Genomic DNA, 21536 nt, shown 5'->3' with positions numbered 1-21536 from the left:
GCCTGTTACTTTACTGAATTCTGGGATTTTTTGGAGGTAGTTTTAGTATGAATTCTCTAGGGATTGCCAATTCTGCCAGGGTTGGCAAGCTTCTGCAAAGAGGTAAAAAGTAAACATTAAAATCTGATGGGCTAAGAGGCAAAACTGAGAATATCATGTAGGTATCTATATAAAAAGAGAATTTAAAAATTTCCACAAAATGATGAAATTCAAAATATAATAAAAATTGCCTTTTTTGTAATACAGGTCTATTCATGTGAAGACTACAGTTATTTTGGGGGGACATTTTACTTAACTATGGTTCAAAGTTAGCGTTCCCAGACTTCCCTGGCGACTCACTGGTTAAGAATCTGCCTGCCACTGCAGGGGACACAGGTTTGAGCCCTGGTCTGGGAAGATCCCACATGTGGTGAAGCAACTAAGCCCCTGTGCCACAACTACTGAGCCTGTGCTCTAGAACCTGCGAGCCACAACTACTTAAGTCCGGGCAGCTAGAGCCCATGCTCTGCAAAAAGAGAAGCCACCACGATGAGAAGTCTCTGCACCACAACGAAGAGTAGCCCCTGCTCACCTCACGACAACTAGAGAAAATCTGCACACAGCAACGAAGACCCAACACAGCCAATAAATAAATAAATAAATAAATAATAAATAAATAAATTTATTAAAAACCAACAAAAAAGTTAGTGTTGCCTACCATCAAAATCAACTCAAATGTTCATCTGTTAATGCTGATCTGTAACGAGATTCTATATATATCATTTTAAAAATATATCTTTAAAACAGGTACTGTTGAACACTGACATCAATCAATGAACATGTGATTTTTTAAATTTAGATAAACTTTTTATTGTGGAATAATTTATATATATATAGAGAGAGAGAGAGACAGACAGACAGACAGAGATTGATCCTGTTGTTTTTGTTGGTTTCTCTGGAGAACTGTAATACTGCTTCTAAACGCAATACCAGGCTCTCTGGTAATCCCTCCCCCAACCTCCTCAAAGCAAGGAATTTAGATCAGAGGTCTAAGGAGGCCTTTCCTTGTGCCCAAACCCAAATGCTACCACCGGTCATATTCCACACTTCCTAAGAAGTCTCGTCATAAGGAGAGTAAGGAAGGCGGCCAAGGCTGCAGCCCAGGTTGACAAGAGGGTACCAGAAACAGCAAAAGCCAAGGGGGCACGCACCCTTAGCACACTGGCAGTAAGCCACACTAGGCTGTTAGGGCTCAGAAGGACCCTTCCTGGCAGCCACGTGGGAACATAGGAAGCGTGGCTGAATCTGTCTCAGATGGGCCTCCCCTACATCTCCTTAGCCTCTGCTTCCACACTGCTGAAACAGAGGTAGAAAAGAATACCCTAAAGTCCCACCCATTTGGGGGCACTTAACTCAGAGGGACAACACGCCACGTATTCCCCCTCCCTCCACCAAAGATGCAAAACCAAGATCTGTTCCCAAAGCGTGTCCTTAAATCTCACCTCAAAAGATCAGTGCCATCTACAACTTCAGCCTAAAGGATGCATTTTCCCGAGCTGAGTGACTGAGAATGAGATTATATTCTGAAGAGCTCTTGTCATCACACTCAAAGCTCAAGAAAATAAAGCTGAATTTGAGAAAGCAGCGAAGTCGGTCTGCATGTAACATGTGGTCCAAAAAGCCTTGGAAATTTCGCGTTTAAAAATGGGACGCCATCCTGCTTTTGGGAAACAAGCGCAGAGCCTGGCATGGACGCCATCACACAACACCAAAGAAGCATGCCGATCTTACACATCTGAGCTCAATTTTAAAACGTGTGGAAGGATCCGTACCGCAAATAAAGGCTGCCATGTGGATTACCCGCTCCTCTCAGAACAGAACCGGAACCGAAAACTCCAGCGCACAGCTTGACACCTTTACGGAAAACGCCAATGCACATCTTGACACCTTTGCGCGGGAGCGCACCCCGCCCTCATCCTCCCTTCCCCTTCGCCGCCGCCCCCCCACCCCGCTTTGCACCGAACACATGGACACTGCAGCGAAGTAAGGACCACATCGCAAATGATCTCTGTAGATTCACAGGCACACTGTCCATTTCAAGCGAATGAATCCGTCTTGGAGCTAAAAGGGGACTATCCGCTTTTGCTTCCTGCCTCCTGACAGGTAGATAAGTGATTCCCCTTTTCTAGACGAGGGAAACCCGAGCCCCCACCACCAGTTAGCAGCGTCAGAATGATTTTCCCATGGCTTGAGGGCCATGGCGACAACAGCGGAGTGCCCACGAATACGCCAGGGGCACATGAGACAGAGCAGGAACTGGGCCATCACTCAGGCAGACCTCGAAATTCACCAAGGAATCAGTCACCACGAAGACATCCTGCAGCTTGATTAGCGAGCCAGAGCTGTGCGAAGTCACCCTCAGTCTGAAACAAGGATGCGGGGGGGGGGGGGGGGGAGCCTTGCGCCGCGGGCGGGGGAAGGGGTAGGTGGGGGCTGTTGGGTGAAAAGAGAAGAGGAAAAGGACGGAAGGGATCTCATGTCTACGTCGCAGTGTCCGGGGAAGAGAGCCGCGTCCTCTCCTCTAGCATCTGGGGTGGTCGTTCTCTCTGCCGCTATCATGGAAAGAAGGTAACTTTTAGGCAGCTACATTCCTCGCGTGGCAAGAGGCGGAAGACAAAGTGCGCAGGCCGAGGCACCGGCATCACCGTCTGCCTCCGTCCCCGGAGGGGCGCAGGCGCGTGCGGGAGGTCGGGGACAGGCGGCAAGGCGCTGGGTGCACGTCGGTGCTGCATCAGATGCCCTGGCCCGACGGGGCGACGGCCTCCTGCAGGACGAGGTGCAGGAGGTGGTTCTGCTCGGCGCTCAACAGGGGCCACATCTCCACCTGCAGCGCCTTGACGGCCTCCGTGTCCTTCTCGTGCGTGGCCATGACCAGCGACTGCAGCAGCAGGAAGAGCTCCTCGGGCAGCGGGCCGCTGGCGTCCTGCCCGGGGCCGTCGAAGGCCTCCCAGGAGTACCTCTCCAGGGTGTGCGCGTGCTCCGGCAGCAGCTTGGCGGGCGGCGGCTGCAGCAGCAGCAGCAGCAGCACGCGGGACACCTCGCAGCGGACCAGCACGTCCGCGAAGGCGCCCAGCGTGGCGGCGGGGGCCGCGGCCGCCGGCCCAGCGCCGGGCGGGAGCAGCGCGAGCGGCGGGGCGGGGGCCGCGCCGGCCCCGGGCTGCGGCGGCGGCGGCGGCCCCGGCGGCGGCGGCGGCGCCGGGTGGCTGCCGTGCTCCCGCGCCAGGCGCTGCATGCGCGTGAAGAGCGCCAGGGCGCCGCTGTAGTCGCGCGCCAGCAGCTGGCAGGACGCGGCGTCGCCCAGCGCCTGCAGGGCGGCCAGGGGCAGCTGCGGCAGCTGCAGCTGCGCGGCGCGCTGGAAGTGGCCGGCGGCGGCGGCCGGCTGGCCCAGGTCGCGCAGCGCGGCCGCCAGCTCGAGGCACAGCGCGGCGGCGGCGGCCGGCTGGCCCAGCTCCAGGTGCAGGCGCACGGCGGCGCCCAGGGCGGCGGCGGCGGCCTGCAGCGGCTCCCCGTAGGCGGCGGGGCAGGCCAGGCGCTGGCGCGCGTCGCGCTCCTGCCGCAGGAAGAGGCGCGCGGCCTCGGTCAGCGCCAGCGCCTCCCCGGGCCCGTGGAAGAGCGCCTGCTGGCAGCGGGCCACGGCCAGCTGGCACCAGGCCGCGTACGGCAGGCACTCCTGGGCGCGCAGCTCGCGGCCCAGCTGGCCGAACTGCTCGCCCGCCTCCGCCACGTTCGGCTTCCGCAGGAACCGCCTCTTCAGCTTGTGGCACACCTGGCGGTAGCGCGCCAGGAAGTCCCCGGCCTCGGGCCCCGGGCCCGCGCCGCCGCCGCCCAGGCCGCCCGCGGACGCCGCCATGTTCGCCGCCCGGCCGCTTCCGGGCGCGCTGACGCAACGGGCCGCACCTGCCGGCGACGGCGGCGGGCCGCGGCGTGCCCTGCGTCCGTGCGCCCCGGGCTCCGGCCCGCCGCGCGACTGCGCCGGCTCGGCCGCCGCGGCGCGCCCGCCGCCCTGGCCACGAGCCGACCCGCGAGGGCGGAGGCCCGGCCGGCGGCGGCGGGCGGCGTGTGCCAAGCGGGGTCCCTGGGCTGGGGCCTGGCCCGCCGTCCCGGCTTACGCGGCCGGGCCCACGGGGCTGGGGCGGGGCCGGGCCGGGCGCCCGCTGGTGCCAGCGCACCGCTTGGCCCCGCGGCCGGCCGAGCGGGGCGTCTGCTGGCGCGTCTCGAGGAAGGCGCCCCGAACCGCAGCGCCGCGCCCCGCGTGGCCCCCGCTCCGACGTGGCGGCCGTCCTGCGCGCCGCCCGCCCCAGCCCCCGGCACGCCGCCGCCTTCCCGTCGAAGCCCCCGGCCCGTGGGCGTCCAGGCCGAGCGCTCTGGGCGCCCGCGCCTGCGTCCCGCCCCGGCCCCGCCACCCGGGCAGCGCGCCGCTGGCACGGCCTGCAGCGCCGCCCCGAGGCACCCGTCCCTCTGGGGCCGTGGCCCGGCGCCGGCTTGCTCAGAGCCCACGGGGGCGCCCTCGGCTGCCCGGCCTCCCGCCAGGCCCCACGCCGGGCCCACCCGCGCCGCGGCCACCCGCTCCCACCCAGGGCCCCCGCGTGCGCCGTCACCGCGATAGACAGCGCCTCTCTGTCTGTCGCCCCTGGCCACTCCCCCGCCCCACCCCCACTCGGGCCAGACCCAGAACCCCCACCCAACCCCACTCCACTCGGGCAAGACCCAGAGCCCCCCACCCCACCCCCACTCGGGCCAGACCCAGAGCCCCCCACCCCACCCCTGCTTGGGCCCGGCCCAGACCCCTGCAACCCACTGCCACTCGGGGCAGACCCAGACCCCCCACCCCACCCCCACTCGGGCCAGACCCAGAGCCCCCTACCCCACCCCAAGTCGGGCCACACCCAGACCCCCCCACCCCACCCCCACTAGGGCCACACCCAGACCCCGCTCCCCACCCCACTCCGGCCGGACCCAGACCCCACCCACCCCACCCCCACTCGGGCCAGACCCAGAGCCCCCCACCCAACTCCACTCGAGCCAGACCCAGACCCCCCCACCCCACCCCCACTTGGGCCAGACCCAGACCCTGCACCCCACCCCACCCCCAATCGGGCCAGACCCAGACCTCCCCACCCCACCACACCCCACTCGGGCCAGACCCAGACCCCCCACTCCCCCCCACTCGGGCTGGACCCAGACCCAGACCCCTCCATTCCACCCCACTGGGGCCAGACCCAGACCCAGACCCCCCCACCCCCATCCCTCCAGCGAGGGCTGTCCCGCCACCGCCCCCCACACCCAGTGACCAAGGCACACACAGGGGTCTTCTTGAACACTTTATTGACTCGAGGTGACCGTGCCCAGGGCGGCGGGGAGGCCGGGGCTGCCGGGGCCCCCCTGCCCCGGGGAACGGGGCCCCAGGTGTCGCTGGGCGGCTAGCGCCGGGCCGGGGCCACTTGGGAGATGGTGGCCATCCCGAACAGGGCGCTCAGCAGCACGTGGTTGTGCACCGCCCTGTCCACCAGCTCCGGGGTGATACGCCGGCCGCCAGCGTTGCGGGCCTCGTCGCCCGCCAGCTCCAGGACCTTGGCCGTCAGGTACTGCAGGATGGCCGCCAGGTAGACGGGTGCGGACGGGCTCAGGCGCCGGGCGTAGTGGCCCTCCCGCAGGAGGCGCTCCATGTGGCTCACGGAGAAGGACAGCTCGGCTCGGGCGGTGCGGGAGCGGCGGCCGGATGAGCCTCGACGGCGCCTTCGCGGCATGCGGGCGGCGGGTTGGGCGCGCTGTCTCCGACGGCCTGGCTCTGCGGTGCGCTGCGGGCAGGGACACGGCGAGGAGGTGCGCTGCCAGGAGCTTTGCTGCCAGGAGGTGCGGTGGGATGTGCCAGTCGTTCCCAACGTCTCAAAGCAGCAGGTGCGCTCAGGCCCCTACTCCGTATCCTAGCGACCACCGGCCGGCCCCTCATTGGTCGGGGCGCACGCTCCGCGACACGCAGACTCCGTGAGGTCACTGCGTTCTCGTGTCCCCCACGGCCACCCCGCCCCCGCCCCCCCCCCCCCCACGGGCCTGGGCCCGCCAAGAAACGGCGTTGGCGGGACCCTGCTCACCCTGCTCCCTGGACCCTCTCTTCCATGCAGCACTTGCTCGCCACCGAACGGGAGCTTTGTAGAGGGAAGGCAGCAGCTGGCAGACCATCCAGTGGCACCAAGTGCACACGGGCGGAGCTGGGCCACCATCACGACTATGTCGAGGTCCCCAACGTTGGCACCACCCCAAAGAGAAACCCCTGCCCCCACCAGGCAGTCCCTCCCCACCGCCCCCTCCTGCAGGTCCCCCACCCCCACCCCCCGCAGCCCCCAGGCAGCCACCCATCTGCTTCCCGTCCACAGACGTCTGCCTCCTCTGGAGACTTCCTGCAGATGCAAGCATACAAAAACGTGCGTGGCCTTGCGTGCCTGGCCACTGTCCCTCAGCATAAAGTTTGCATCAGGGTTCGTCCGCGTGGTAGCACCCGGCAGCACTTATGCCTTTTCCTGGCTGAATAATATTCCCCTGTATGGCTGGACCAGACGTTTGGGTGACTTCCCCCTTGGGCCTGCTGAGAATAGCGCTGTGATGAACCTTCCGGCACGGGGTTCTTTGTGAGCACCTGTTTTCAACTCTTTCGGGTTTATACCCATGGAATAGATTTATGGCTTTATTTCTGGACTCGTAATTCCACTCCACGGATCTACGTGTCTATCCTTGTGCTAGAACCACATAGTTTTTGATAACTGTAGCTTAGCAGTAAGTTTTGAATTAGGAAAGTGTGAGTCATCCATGCCTTGGTACACTCCTCAAAATGTATACTCTTAATCTTTCTCCTGGCCTTCCCGGCAGGGACCTACAGCTTTTTAATCACTGTGACTTTGAATTGGGGGAAATACCTTTTAGGGACTATTGGACACTGGCTCTGAACTCACACTAATTCCAAGAGAACCAAAGTGTCACTATGGTCCATCAGTCATAGGAGGAGCTTATGGAAGTCAGCTGATCAGTGAAATTTTAGCTCAGGCCCATCTGCAGTGGGTCCAGTGGGTTCTCAAACCCATCCTGTGATCACGTCCACAGTTCTGGAAGGCAAAATTAGGATAGACATATTCAGTAACTGGCAGACCCCACAACACATCAGTTCCCTGACCTGCAGAGTCAAGGCTATTTTGGTAGGAAAGGACAAATGGAAACCATTAGAATTGCCTCTGTGTGGAAAAGTAGTAAACCAAAAGCATCGCATATACCTGAGTGGATTTCAGAGATTAGTGGCATCATTAAGGAGTAGAAACATGCAGGAGTGGTGATTTCCTCCATATCCCCATTAAACTAGCCTATTTGGCCTGTGCAGAAGACAGATGGATCTTGGAGAATGACAGTGGATTTTCATAAGCTTGACCAGGTGGTGGTTTCAATTTCAGGTGCTGTACCAATGTGGTTTCATTGCTTGAGCAAATTGACGTCTCCACTGCTACCTGGTATGGAGCTGCTTAGCTGGCAAATGCCTTTTTCTCTGTAGCTGTCCATAAGGCCCACCAGATGCAGTTTTTTTTCAGCTTGAGGGGGCTGCAGTACACCTTTGCCATCCACCGTCAGGATCTGTTAACTCTCCAGCCCTATGTCATCACTTAGTTAGCAGAGATCTTGATCACCTTTTCCTTCCACAAGCTATCACACTAGTCCATTCCATTGATGACATTATGCTGATTGGACCTAGTGAGCAAGAAGTAGCAACTTCTCTAGACTAACTGGTAAGGTGTCTACTTGTATGAGGTGGGAATAAATGCAACTACAATTCAGGGGTCTTCTACCTCAGTGAAATATCTGGGGGTCCAGTGTGGGGCATGCCGAGATATCCTTTTTAAGGTGAAGGATAAGTTGTTCCATCTGGCTCCTCCTACAACCCAAAGAGAGGCAGCACACCTAGTGGGCCACTTTGGATTTTGGAGGCAACCCATTCCTCATTTGGTTGGTTCCTCTGGCCCATCATAAGTGACTCAGAAAGCTACTGATTTTGAGGAGGGCCAGAACCAGGGAAGGCTCTGCAACAGGTCCAGACTGTCATGCAAGCTGCTCTGCCACTTATGCCCTATGACCCAGCGGGCCCAGTGGCGCCTGAAAGCGTGAGCAGCAGGCAGGGATGCTGTTTGGAGCCTGTGGTAGGAGCCCCTACAGGATTTTGGAGCAAGGCTCTGCTATCCTTTGCAGATGACTACTCTCCTTTCGAGAAACAGCCTTTGGCCAGCTACCAGGCCTTAGTAGGGGCTGAATGCTTAACCATGGGCCACCAGGTTACCATGCAACTTGACCTGCCCGTCATAAACTGGGTGGTATCCGACCCAGCAAGCCGTAAAGCTGGGGATGCACAGCAGCACACCATCATCCAAAGCAAGTGGTATATACATAAGCAGGCCCAAGCAGGTGCTGAAGGCACTGTAAGTTACATGAAGAAATGGCCCAGATTCTCATGGCCCTACTTTTGCTACACTGCCTTCTGTACCCCAGCCTGCACCTGTGGTCTCCTGGGGGCATTCTCTATGATCAGCTGTCAGAGGAAGCAAAGACTTGGGCCTGGTTTTACAGACAGTTCTGCACGATACGGGGGTGGCACCCACAGGTGGACGGCTGCAGCACAACAGCCTCTCTCTGGGACATCCATGAAGGACATGGTGAAAGGAAATGCTCCCAGTGGGCAGAACTTTGAGCAGTGCAACTGGCTGTTTCCTTAGAAGGAGAAATGGCCAGATGCGTGGTTATATACCCATCCGTGGACCCTGGCCAATGTTTAGCTGGATGGTCAGGGACTTGGGAGGAATATGATTAGAAAATTGGCAACAAAGAAATTTGGGGAAGAGGTATGTGGATAGGCCTCCCTGAATGGGCAAAAAATGTGAAGATGTTTGTGAATGTGAATGCTCAGAAGGTGACCTCAGCAGAGGGGGACATTAATAATCCAGTAGCTAGAAGGACCCACTCTGTGGATTCCAATTGACCTCTTTCCCAGCCACAGTGTCCTCTTTCCTACAGGAAAGTGTCCATGGTGTCAGGGATGGAGGTCACGTGTGGGCTCAGCAACACGGACTTCCACTCACTAAGCCCAGCCTGGCTGTAGCCACTGCTGAGTGCACAGCCTGCCAGCACCAGAGACCAGTGCAGAGTCCCAACATGGTACCAGTCCCCAGACTGATCAGCCAGCTCCCCGGTGGCAGATGGATTACATTGGACCACTTCCATTGTGGAAAGGGCGGCGTTTGGTCGTTGCTGGAAGAGGCCTTAGTCGGGGTGCAGGTGTGTCTGCCCTGCACACGAGGCTTCTGCGCCAGCTCCCGCCCGCGGACCCACGGAACACCCCGTGTCTTTCCTCGCGGCCCTGCGCGCAGCGCTGGGCGGAGGAGGAGCCGGCTTCCCGGCAAAGGAAGCGGCGCGGGGGCCCACGCTCGCGGCACCCACTGCTCTTCCCGCGGGGCGGCCGGCGGCCGGGATCCCCGGGCGCAGGCGTCAGGGTCCGGGCCGGGGCTGGCGGCCCCCTCCGTGAGCCCCGGGGGCCCGCGGGCACAGGCGCCGCCTCCTCCCCCCCGAATCAGCGGGCAAGGAAGGGAGTTCCCGAGCTGCCGGTGCGGCGGGCTCTGTCTGGAGTGTGGGACATCCCTTAGGGTGTCTCTTAGTATTACTTATCATGCCCTATGATTAAAGCCAATGGAAAAGTGCAATAACCCAATTCAGGCAGGACCACTAATGGCCCACATCCTAGACGAATGAAGTTTGGGTCATCCTACCAGCTACAGAAACACAAGCAGTTGAGGTGCTTGCTGGGGGAAGAAGGTAATTATGAAAGCAGCGGTGAACATGTGACCAGTTACAGAAACAAGCGCTGTAATTGTCATGAGTATTTCCTCCTTATTTTGTTATGAATATGTTTGTGTATATACACACATTAAGCAAATATGTTTGTTTCCATTACTTCTATTGCTTTATTATGTAACCTATATCATATAGAAGTTATTGACTTTACATCATAGTATTTAAGTATTGTTAACGTTCCATCATATTATTCAAGTTAAGGATACCAGGGAAAGAATAGTAAACATCACTAGACAACTTTACCGCCTCTTCTGGGGAAGGCGTTAGTGTGTTTTAGTTTGTATTGCAGAATAGTTATATCATATGAGATGAAATTAAGATCCATTACTGTCTTTACTTGGAGAGTAAGTGTGATGTAAGGAGATATGTATAAGTGTCAAGTAGAAAAGGGGTGGAATTGTGATGGCTGATTTTATATGTCAAGTTGATGGGGCTAAGGGATGCCCAAATAGTTGGTAAAACATTATTTCTGGGTGTGTCTGTGAAGATGTTTCACTCACATTTGAATGGCAAACTGAGTAAAGAGGATTCACCCTCACCAATGTCAGTGTGCATCATTCAGCCCTTTGAGGGCCCAAATAGACTAAAAAGGCAAAAATAGAATAAAAAGGGCCAATTTCCTCTCCTCTTGAGCTGGGACATCTATCTTTTCCCGCCTTTGGACGTTGGAGGTCATGGTTCTAGGGCCTTCAGACTCTGAGAGTTACACCAGTCAGTGCCTCTTACTTCGGACTCAGACTGAATTGTACCACCAGCTTTCCTGGTTCTCCAGCTTGCACAGGGCAGGTTGTGGAATTTCTCAGCCTCCATAAACTGTGTGAGCCAATTCCAATAATAAGTCTCTTCTCATCTATATCTATATTTATTTAATTGGTTCTGTTTTTTCTGGAGAACCCTGACAAAATTCTTGTTTTCAGGTATCATTTGTTAGGCTTCTCCACTGTAAAGCTACTCCCACCCCACTCCCACTTTCATACTCTTTGGAAGCAAGTCGCTAAGTGCAGCCCACACTCTAGGGCTGGGAAGTTAAGCTCTGCTTCCTTGAGTGGGAAGTATCTCATAAATTGTTTGGAATTCTTCTGTATGGGAGATTTGCCTCTTCTCTATTTTTTATTTGTTTATATCTATATGGACTCGTATATTTATTTCATACTTTGGGTTATAATCCAATACAACAGTGTTTGATTTTGTTGCTCAGGTTGTTCCAACTTTGGGAGTTCTTTCAGGTTGGCTCCTCTGTCCATTTTCCATGTACCAATACTTTTGTTTTTTGAGCACTTCCTCACTTTATGAAGCTACAAGATGCTCCAGGCTCATTTTGTATTTGTCCCTGCCCCAACACTAAAATAAGCCACTTCTCCAGTGAACCCTGGTTGCTGCTCATCTTGGTGAAAACATTTATAGTTTTTCCCCATTAAGTAAGATGCTGGTTTTAGGACTGGAGTACAATTGATCCTTGAACAACACAGGTTTTCACTGTGTGGGTCCACTTATAAGTGGATTTTTTTCAATAAATGTATTGGAAAACATTTTTGGAGATTTGCAACAACTTGCAAAAACTTGCAGACAAACCATGTAGCCTAGAAATATCAGAAAAATTAAGAAAAAGTTAGGGATGTCCTGAATTCATAAATATATGTAGATACTCATTTATTTTGTCATTTGCCACCATATAAGATACATGAATCTACTACAAAATGTTAAATTTTTTTATTATAAATTTATTTATCTATTTATTTATTTATTGGCTGTGTTGGGTCTTTTTTGCTGTGCATGGGCTTTCTTTTAGTTGTAGTGAGTAGGGGCTACTCTTGGTTGTGGTGCACGGGCTCCTCATTGCCGTGGCTTCTCTTGTTGCGGAGAGCTAGCTCTAGGCATGTGGGCTTCAGTAGTTGCAGCACATGGGCTCAATAGTTGTGGCTCACAGGTTCTAAAGCGCAGGATCAGTAGTTGTGGCACACGGGCTTCGTTGCTCCATGGCATGTGGGATCTTCCTGGAGCAGGTATCGAACCCATGTCCCCTGCATTGGCAGGCGGATTCTTAACCACTGCGCCACCAGGGAAGCCCCAAAATGTTAAAATTTTTGAAAATGTACATGCAAACACTAACAGAGTGTATATGGCACCATTCACAGTCCAGAGAAACATAAACAAATACGGAGATGCAGTGTTGTCATAACTGCATAAATTAAGCATAGCATATACTGTGCTGTTCTTATAATTTCACAGCCACCTCCTGTTGCTGTTGCAGTGAGCTCTAGGGTTGTGAGCATCCAGTTTAAGTGCCGTGTGACACTAATCATCTCCATGTGAACAATTCATCTCTCATCAAATTGTGTATCACAATAAAAAGTGATCACCCTGGTCCTCAGGTATTTTTCATCATGTTTAGTGGAACACCATAAACCTTGACTAACACCATGGGACCCATATGAAGTGCCACTGGTGATGCTGCAAGTGCTCCCAAGAAGCGGAGAAGAGTCATGAAATTACAAGAAAAATTTGAATTGCTTGATAGGTACCACAGACTGACTGCAGCTGCGGTTGCCACCATTTCAAGATGAATGACTCTAGCGTAAGGACCATGGTAAAGAAAGAAAAGGAAATTCGTGAAGCTGTCACTGCAGCTATGCCAGCAGGCACCATAGCCTTGCACTGTTTGCAAAATACCCTTTTATCTTGTATTGAAAATGCAGCTTTTAAGTGGGTGCAGGATCGCCGTAAGAAAAGCATACCTATAGACTCTTACGTGATTCAAGAAAAAGCCAACTCATTATATGACAATTTAAAGCAAAAGGAAGGTGAAGGATCTAAAGCTGGAGAATTTAATGCCAGAAAAGGAAGGCATGATAATTTTAGAAAGATTTAAAAATGTCAAGAGAACAGGAGAAGCAGCTTCTGCCGTCCAAGAGGCAGCAGGCGAGCTCACAAATGCCGTTTAGAAAATCATAGAGGAGAAACCTGAACAGGTTTTTCATGCAGATGAAAATGCCTTATTCTGGAAAAACAGTGCCACAAAGGACACTTGTTAGTAAGGAAGAGAAGTGAGCAGCAGAATTTAAGGCAGGAAGGGATAGGCTCACTGTACTGTTTTGTGCAAATGCAGTCGGGTTTATGATCAGGACTGCCCTCATACATAAAGCTGCTAACTACTGAGCCTGAAAGGAAGAGAGAAACACCAGCTGCCAGTGTTTTGGTTGTGCAGCAAGGAGGCCTGGACAATAAGACCTTTTTGGGATTAATTCCTTAATGCTTTGTCCGTAAAGTCAAGAAGTACCTTACCAGTAGAGGACTGCCTTTTAAATTTATTTTGATATTAGACAATGTCCCTGGCCACCCAGAACCCCATGAGTTCAATACTGAAGGTTTCAAAGTGGTCTACTTGGCCCCAGACGCAATGTCTCTAGTTCCGACTTTAGATGAGGGAGTCATAAGGACCTTGAAGGCCCATTACACGCGGCACTATGGAAAGGGTTGTCAACACTATGGAAGAGAATCCTGATAGAGAGAACATCATGAGAGTCTGGAAGGATTACACCATTGACGATTCCATTGTCGCTATAGAAAAAGCTGTGAAAGCCATCAAGCATGGAACAACACGTTCCTCCTGGAGAAAACTGTGACCAGATGTTGTGTATGACATCATAGGATTTACGATAAAGCCAACCAAGGAAATCAGGAAAGAGATCGTGGGTGTGGCAACAACAACAGCAAAAACCAAACAAAAACAAAGACAAAGACAAAACCTTGGGGAGTGAAGGAGACGCGTGTTTGCGAACCAGGGCCAGGCAATGAGGAAGAAGATGAAGAAAAAACAGTGCCAGAAAACAGACTGACATCAAACAGGCCCGCAGAAGGGTTCCGATTTTTCAAGATTGCTTTTGACTGTTTTTTGCAACCTGGATCCTTCTATGATATGGGCACTGAAACTAAAGCAATCAGTAGAAGGATTATGGCACACAAACATTATTAGAGAAATGAAAAGGCAAAAATATTAGACAAAAATACCAGGAACTGCGATGTATTTCCATAAAGTTACACCAAGCCTGCCTGCCTCCCCTTCCCCCTCCTCCACCTCTGCCGCGCAAGCCAGCAAGACCTATACCTCCTCCTCCTCCTCAGCTCACTCAGTGTAGACACATGAGGCTGCAGATCCACTTCCACTTAATGAATGGTAAGTAATCTTCATGCCACGCAGTTAATGCACTTATCTGCTGGGGCTAGGTGTCCTCATATGAAAATCTAGTAACTATGGCAAGAACATCATGTGCAAGATTTGTATTGACGTGGATAGTCTATCCTGACATAGGCATAAGGTGAGTCATATTTAATATAAAATTAATGTTAGTTTTCTTACTGTTTTATAACTTTGTTTTCAACGAATTACATTACTGTACAGTATGCCTTTCTCATAATTGGAGAAAGTGCATATCAGCCTGTCATCACAGGGAAGTGGTTTTAAAAAATGTAACAGCGTTTCTAATACTGTACTATGAATATGACGAATACTGTATGCCATAAAAATTTATAATGATTTATTCATGAGTGCATAGAAAGGGTAGGTTACCAAAAGCAATCATATTGCTGCTGCCTTGTTATCAATGCATGAATTGTTGTACCTGTAAATAAATGTGTATTTCTTTTTCACATTAGCTTTCATTTTTCATATCCAGTGTTAGTAATACAAATACCATCTACAGTGTTTTATATCAGATGAGACAATATTGATGTAGGTACTGACATACAGACGATTAATCTTATAAACAGATGACTTAAACCTACTACATTGATAAATACAGTACAGTACTGTCAATGTATTTCCCCTTCGCTATGATTTTCTTAATAACGTTTTATTTTCTCTACCTCACTTTGCTGAAGGACACTTTATTGTGAGAATATGTAATACCTCTAGCATACAAGATATGTGTTGATCAACTGTTTATGTTATTGGTAAGGATTCTAGGCAAAAGTAAGCTATTAGTAGTTACGTTTTTAGGGAGTCAAAACTTATACATGGTTTCTTCACTGCATGAGGGTTGGCCGCCCTAAGCCTCACAATGTTCAAGGGTCAACTGGATATATGATTTATTATGATAAGAATGTAACCATTGATTTCTTCTCTATCAGGCATTGTATTCATCTAAGGCTTTTTCAGGGTTTGTGGTGATAATCATATATGTATTAATATTATATACTATATTAGTGACCTAAGTAACATTTGTATATATATGTTTACTATTATTATCTGTAATGTATTATTATTACTAATAGTAAAACAGCCTTTTATGCTTGGAGTAAATTCTACTTGGTTATATTGTGTTGTTAATGTGATTGGACGCTGCTAATGTTTTATTTAGTACTTTTATATCAACATTCAAAGGTAATATTGGTCTGTACTATAATTTTTGTACTATCTTTGTCGGTTTCAGTTATCAATGATGGACTTAATAAAAAAAGTTAGGACATTTTCCTCCATTTTAAATGTACTGGAACAAGTTATGAAACATTAGGACTTTGTTGTCTTTGAAAGTGTGGTGGAATTCCCCTGTGAAACCATCTGGGGTTGGTACTTTTTTGTGGATAGTTCCTTAATAATTGTCTCTATTTCTTCTATGAAATTGGTCTTTAAAATTCTCTTCATCTCTAATGGTATTGTTTTTGGTAATCTTTGCTTTCCTAAGAAATTATCCTTGTCATCTACATTTTTAAATTTGTTTGCGTAGAGGTCTGCAAAGTAGTCTCTTTTTTTATACTTAATTTTTATTGGAGTATAGTTGATATACAATGTTGTGTTAGTTTCAGGTGTACAGCAAAGTGATTCAGATATAGATATACATATATCCACTCTTTTTTAGGTTATTTTCCCATATAGATCATTACAGAGTATTGAGAAGAGTTCCCTGTGCTGTACAGTAGGTCCTTATTAGTTATCTATTTTATACATAGTAGTGTCTATATATCAATCCCAATCTCTCAATTTATCCCTCCCTCCCTTCCCCCTCCCCCACCCCGGGTAACCATAAGTTTGTTTTCTACATCTGTAACTCTTATTTCTCTTCTGTAAATAGGTTCATATGTAGTTTTTTTAAATCATTCCACATATAAGTGATATCTTATGATTTGTCTCTGACTTACTTCACTTAGTGTGATCATCTCCAGGTCCATCCATGTTGCTGCAAATGGCATTATTTCATTCTTTTTTATGGCTGAGTAATATTCCATTGTGTATATGCACCACCTCTTCTTTTTTTTTTTTAATTAATTAATTTATTTATTTTTATTTATTGGCTGCGTTGGGTCTTCGTTGCTGCACACGGGCTTTCTCTAGTTGCTGAGAGCGGGGGCTACTCTTCTTTGCGGTGCACAGGCTCCTCATGGTAGTGGCTTCTCTTGTTGTGGAGCACAGGCCCTAGGCACGTGGGCTTCAATAGTTGTGGCACATGGGCTCAATAGTTGTGGCTCACGGGCTCTAGAGCACAGGCTCCATAGTTGTGGCGCACGGGCTTAGTTGCTCCGTGGCATGTGGAATCTTCCCAGGGCAGGGCTCGAACCCGTGTCCCCTGCATTGGCAGGCGGATTCTTTACCACTGCGCCACCTAGGAAGTCCTGCACCACCTCTTCTTTATCCATTCATCTGTTGATGGACATTTAGGTTGCTTCCATGTCCTGGCTATTGTAAATAGTGCTGCTATGAACATTGGGGTGCATGTGTCTTTTTGAATTAGAGTTTTCATTTTATGCCCATAAAACGAGTTACTGTGTTATATGGTTAATTTTCCTAGGAACCCATTGGAACCTTTCAATGTGTGGACTAATGTCTTTAATTTTGGAAAATCTTCTTGGATTATACTTTTAAATCTTTTAAATATTAGTTCTGTTCCATTGTTTCATTTTTCTTTCCCAGTGATTCCAATTTTACAGCGGCTATTCCTTTATTGCTTCTCTTTCTGATCCTTTTTACTTCCTTCTATATTTCATTTTCATTCTCTCAGTTGTTTTTCTGCCTTTTTTGACGCATCATATTAAATTTTCTTTTTTTTTTAAAGCTCTTTATTGGAATATAATTGCTTTACACTCTGTACCAGCTTATGAGGTACACCAAAGTGAGTCAGCTGTATTTATACACATATCCCCATATCCCCTCCCTCCCTTGACTCCCCCCCACCCTCCCGGTCCCGGCCCTCCAAGGCATCAACCATCATCAAGTTGATCTCCCTTTGTTATACAGCAACTTCCCACTGGCTATCCATTTCACAGTTGGTAGTATATATGTGTCTATGCTGCTCTCTCACTTCATCCCAGCTTCCCCTTTGCCCCTCGCCCCTCCAACCCCATGTCCTCCAGTCCATTCTCTACATCTGCATCTTTATTCTTGCCCTGTCACTGGGTTCATCAGTACCATTTCTTCAGATTCCATATACATGGGTTAGCATATGGTGTTTCTTTTTCTCTTTCTGGCTTCCTTCACTTTGTATGACAGACTCTAGGTCCATCCACCTCACTACAAATAACTCAATTTCATTCCTTTTTATGGCTAAGTAATAGTCCATTGTATATACGTGCCACATCTTCTTTATCCATTCATCTGTTGATGGGCATTTAGGTTGCTTCCATGTCCTGGCTGTTGTAAATTGTGCTGCAATGAGCATTGTGGTACATGTTTCATTTTGGATTATGGTTTTCTCAGGGTATATGTGCAGTAGTGGGATTGCTGGGTCATATGGTAATTCCATTTTTAATTTTTTAAGGAACCTCCATGCTGTTTTCCATAGTGGCTGTACCAACTTACATTCCCACCAACAGTGCAGGAGAGTTCCCTTTTCTCCACACCCTCTCCAACATTTGTTGTTTCTAGATTTTTTGACGATGACCAATCTGACTGGTGTGAGGTGATCCCTCATTGTGGTTTTGATTTGCATTTCTCTAATGATTAGTGATGCTGAACATATTTTCATGTGTTTGTTGGCCATCTCTATGTCTTCTTTGGAGAAATATTTGTTTAGATCTTCTGCCCATTTTTGGATGGGGTTGTTTGTTATTTTTTTTTTTTGATATTGAGCTGCATGAGCTGCTTATATATTTTGGAGATTAATCCTTTGTCAGTTGCTTCATTGGCAAATATTTTCTCCCCATTTACTTTCTTAGTTTATATTCTCTGTTTTCTTCTTGATTTTTTGAAAGTCTGAATCAAAGTGATTTTTTTTCATATCCCTTAATATTTGTTAGCATTACATTTAATTCAGTTTGGAATGTTCTCTTTGAATGGTTTTTAGGACCATTACTAACCCCCTTATTTCCTACAGTTTTGCTCAGCCTGTTCTTGCTCACAAAATTTTGTGGTGTAGCATGAATGTGAGGGAGTCCTTGCTGGGATTTGGTATTTTTCTTTCTTTCTTTTTTTTTTCTTTTAAACTTAGAGTTATATTGATGTTTGTGTATTTTTCTGTCTTCCAGTTGTGTTTACCATGTGGTTTTAGTGCCTTTTAAAATGTGTTCTTGTTATTCTGTATTGTTTTTGGAGAAAATAATGAGAGACACAGACCAAGGCAGCCACCCTTGTCTTCACAACTTGGAGGTCTTATTGAATAGTCTTTTTGAAGTTCGCTAACTTGTGAAAAGCAGACCTACCATCCCCTAGTGTGCTGAGTTCACAAAGTATTACTTTTCTTACCTCAAGGCCCTTCCACCTGTGTTGATCGCAAAGCAGATCTTGGAGGTAATCTTAGGTTGTATAAAAGAAAGCCTCTCCCCAGACACTTGGCTGGTATACACTTACCTACTTCCTTATTATAAACAGCAGCCTTGTTTTAAAATTGTGCCCCCTCCACCAGAGCTTGTATGTTGAAATGCTACCCCCCCAAATGTGACTGTATCTGAAGATGGGGCCTTTGGGAGATAATTAGGGTTAGATGACGTAGTGAAGGTGAAGCTCCCATTAGTGCCCTTATAAGAAGAGACAACAGTGAGAAGGCAGCTGTCTGCAAACCAGGGCAAGAGTTCTTGCCAGAATCTGACCATGTTGGCACTCTGATCTCAGACTTCTGCCTCCAAAATTAGGAGAAATAAATGTCTGTTATTTAAGCCAGGCAGTTTATGGTAATTTGTTATGGCATCCTGAGCAGACTAAGACAAATTTTGGTACTGAGAAGCGGGGTGCTGCCCTAACAAATAGCTAAACATGTGGAAGCAACTTTGTAATTGGACAATGACTGGAGGCTGGAAGAGTTTTGAGGTGCATGCCAGAAATGTGGACATCATAGGTGATTCTGGAGAGGGCACAGAAAGAAGAGAGAAGAGCAGGAGAGAAAGCTTCTGTTGTCTTGGAGAATACACATATCATGGTGACCCCAATGTCATTAGAAACGTGAATGCTAAAGGTGCTTCTGGTGACTTCTCACACAGAAATGAGGAACATGTTAGGGGACATTGGAGGAAAGGTCATCCTTCTCATAAAGTGGCAGAGAACTTGGCCGAATTGTGTTCTAGTGTTTCACCACAGATCAGAAATGCCACTACTATTTTTGCACCAACATGTAATACTTTCATAATTAGAAAAAATTTCCTTTTTATTTTTTAAAAATTTGACACTAATGAGTAAAAATTCCCTTTCCCATATTGGGTAATTTGCAGCAGTAGGGGAAGTGGTTGCTGTTGCTAGGCTCATCCAGGACCTGGCTTGGAGTCATGTGTCTGCCTAGGTTGGTAAAAAAATTTATGTTCTCATAAAAACACATTTCTAAGAATTTTCACAGAGGTTGTGCTATGCAAGGGCTATGTGACCAAGTGGAACTTGTTTGAGGTCAGGCTGGGGGAACACATAAGTATGTATTTCTGTTATGTAACGTTGTGCTTACTCTTCATAATACATATGTATTGTAATTGCATGTCTAATTGTCTCCATTATTGAAGTGCATGTTTCATGAGAACAGGGACTGTTCTTTTGGCATTAGCCAGAGTTTTTTTTTTAAACATACTTCATAAGGTTGTTGTAAAGATTAAATAGCGAAATAATAACTAATAACATACTAAGTACTCAATAAGTAGTTAATGAATTGAATTGTACTGATGTCATCTAAGAAGATAATAATCCTTTTGTCTAGGAGGGTAATTCTCAGCTTTATCAGTACCTATGAAGTTGGATAAGGCTTGTAGCTTTGCAATGATATGAATACACTTTAAGTATGGTACAATCTGTAAAAGACTGCTTCTACTAATGAGTTTAAGGGAATGGTAGTGAGAAACTTTGGTCCTTCCTTCCTTCCTTCCTTCCTTCCTTCCTTCCTTCCCTCCTTCCTTCCTTTCTTCCTTTCTCTCTTTTGCCACACTGTGTGGCATGCAGGATCTTATTTCCCCAACCAGGGATCAAACCTGTGCTCGCTGCAGTGGAAACAAGGAGTCTTAATCACTGGACCTCCAGGGAAGTCCCAAGAAACATTGTTCTTTAAAATCATAGATCTTATAAAAACTTTACTCTTTGAAATCCTATCAATGAGAATGAAAGGATCTCAGATGTTCAGAGAAGTCACAACCTTGCCATCTAGTCCAGGTACAATTTTCTCAGATCAGTGTCTTCCAGCAAAGAGAAGACACCACATTATGCATTTATCTTAACTCTGGTTTCTGAGGACAGTGCATTGAGCTCTCTTTATACCCAGGCCCGTTAACTCTTTTTAAAAAAAATTCCTATTGATGTACAGTTGATTTACAATGCTGTGCTAATTTCTGCGGTACAGCACAGTGACTCAGTTATACATACATATATATTCTTTTCCAGTATGATTTAGCAAAGAATATTGAATACAGTTCCCTGTGCTATATACAGTAGGACGTTATTTATCCATCCTATATATAATAGTTTGCCTCTGCTAATCTCAAACTCCAAATCTGCATCTCTATTCCTGCCTTGCAAATAGGTTCATCTATACCATTTTTCTAGATTCCACATGTATGTGTTAATATACAATATTTGTTTTTCTCTTTGTGACTTACTTCACTTTGCATGACAGTCTCTAGGTCCATTCACATTTCTACAAATGACCCAATTTCATTCCTTTTTATGTCTTTGTAATATTCCATTGTATATATGTACTACATCTTCTTTATCCATTCATCTGTTGATAGACATTCAGGTTGCTTCCATGTCCTGGCTATTGTGAATAGTGTTGCTGTGAACATAGGGGTGCATGTATCTTTTCGAATTATAGTTCTCTCTGGGTATATGCCCAGGAGTGGGATTGCTGGGTCATATGGCAACTCTATTTTTAGTTTTTTTTGAGGAACCTCCACACTGTTCTCCATAGTGGCTGTACCAATCTACATTCCCACCAACAGTGTAGGAGGGTTTCCTTTTCTCCACACCCTCTCCAGCATTTATTATTTGTAGACTTTCTAATGATAGCCATTCTGACCAGTGTGAACTGGTACCTCATTGTCATTTTGATTTGCATGTCTCTAATAATTAGCAATGATGAGCGGCTTTTCATGTGCCTGTTCTGGGCCTGTTAACTCGTTGCTCATTGCCTTATTTCTCTTTGAACCTATTAAAACGCTGCTTCATTTAAGTTTTATCTAGGGACTTCCCTGGTGGTCCAGTGGTTAAGACTCCAAGCTTCCACTGCAGG

At 48.6% G+C, this 21536-nt stretch overlaps 2 protein-coding genes and 1 pseudogene across 2 annotated transcripts; 1 reads left to right on the top strand and 2 right to left on the bottom strand.

The window, feature by feature from the left end:
• Positions 1-682: 682 nt before the first annotated feature.
• On the bottom strand, positions 683-3924 carry LOC130842688 (40-kDa huntingtin-associated protein). Its single transcript, XM_057719380.1, has one exon. The coding sequence runs from the start codon at positions 3887-3889 to the stop codon at positions 2771-2773; it is 1119 nt and encodes a 372-aa protein (XP_057575363.1). The 5' UTR covers positions 3890-3924; the 3' UTR covers positions 683-2770.
• Positions 3925-5459: 1535 nt separating this feature from the next.
• LOC130842217 (histone H2A-Bbd type 2/3-like) lies at positions 5460-5786 on the bottom strand. The gene has a single exon (XM_057718859.1). It carries the CDS (start codon positions 5784-5786, stop codon positions 5460-5462), a length of 327 nt encoding a protein of 108 aa, XP_057574842.1.
• Positions 5785-9707, top strand: LOC130842216 (uncharacterized; annotated as a pseudogene).
• Positions 9708-21536: the final 11829 nt, after the last annotated feature.

This window comes from Hippopotamus amphibius, chromosome X (assembly GCF_030028045.1).
Source record: "Hippopotamus amphibius kiboko isolate mHipAmp2 chromosome X, mHipAmp2.hap2, whole genome shotgun sequence".
NCBI lineage: Eukaryota > Metazoa > Chordata > Mammalia > Artiodactyla > Hippopotamidae > Hippopotamus > Hippopotamus amphibius.
This window is presented reverse-complemented; position numbering and strand designations above follow the sequence as displayed.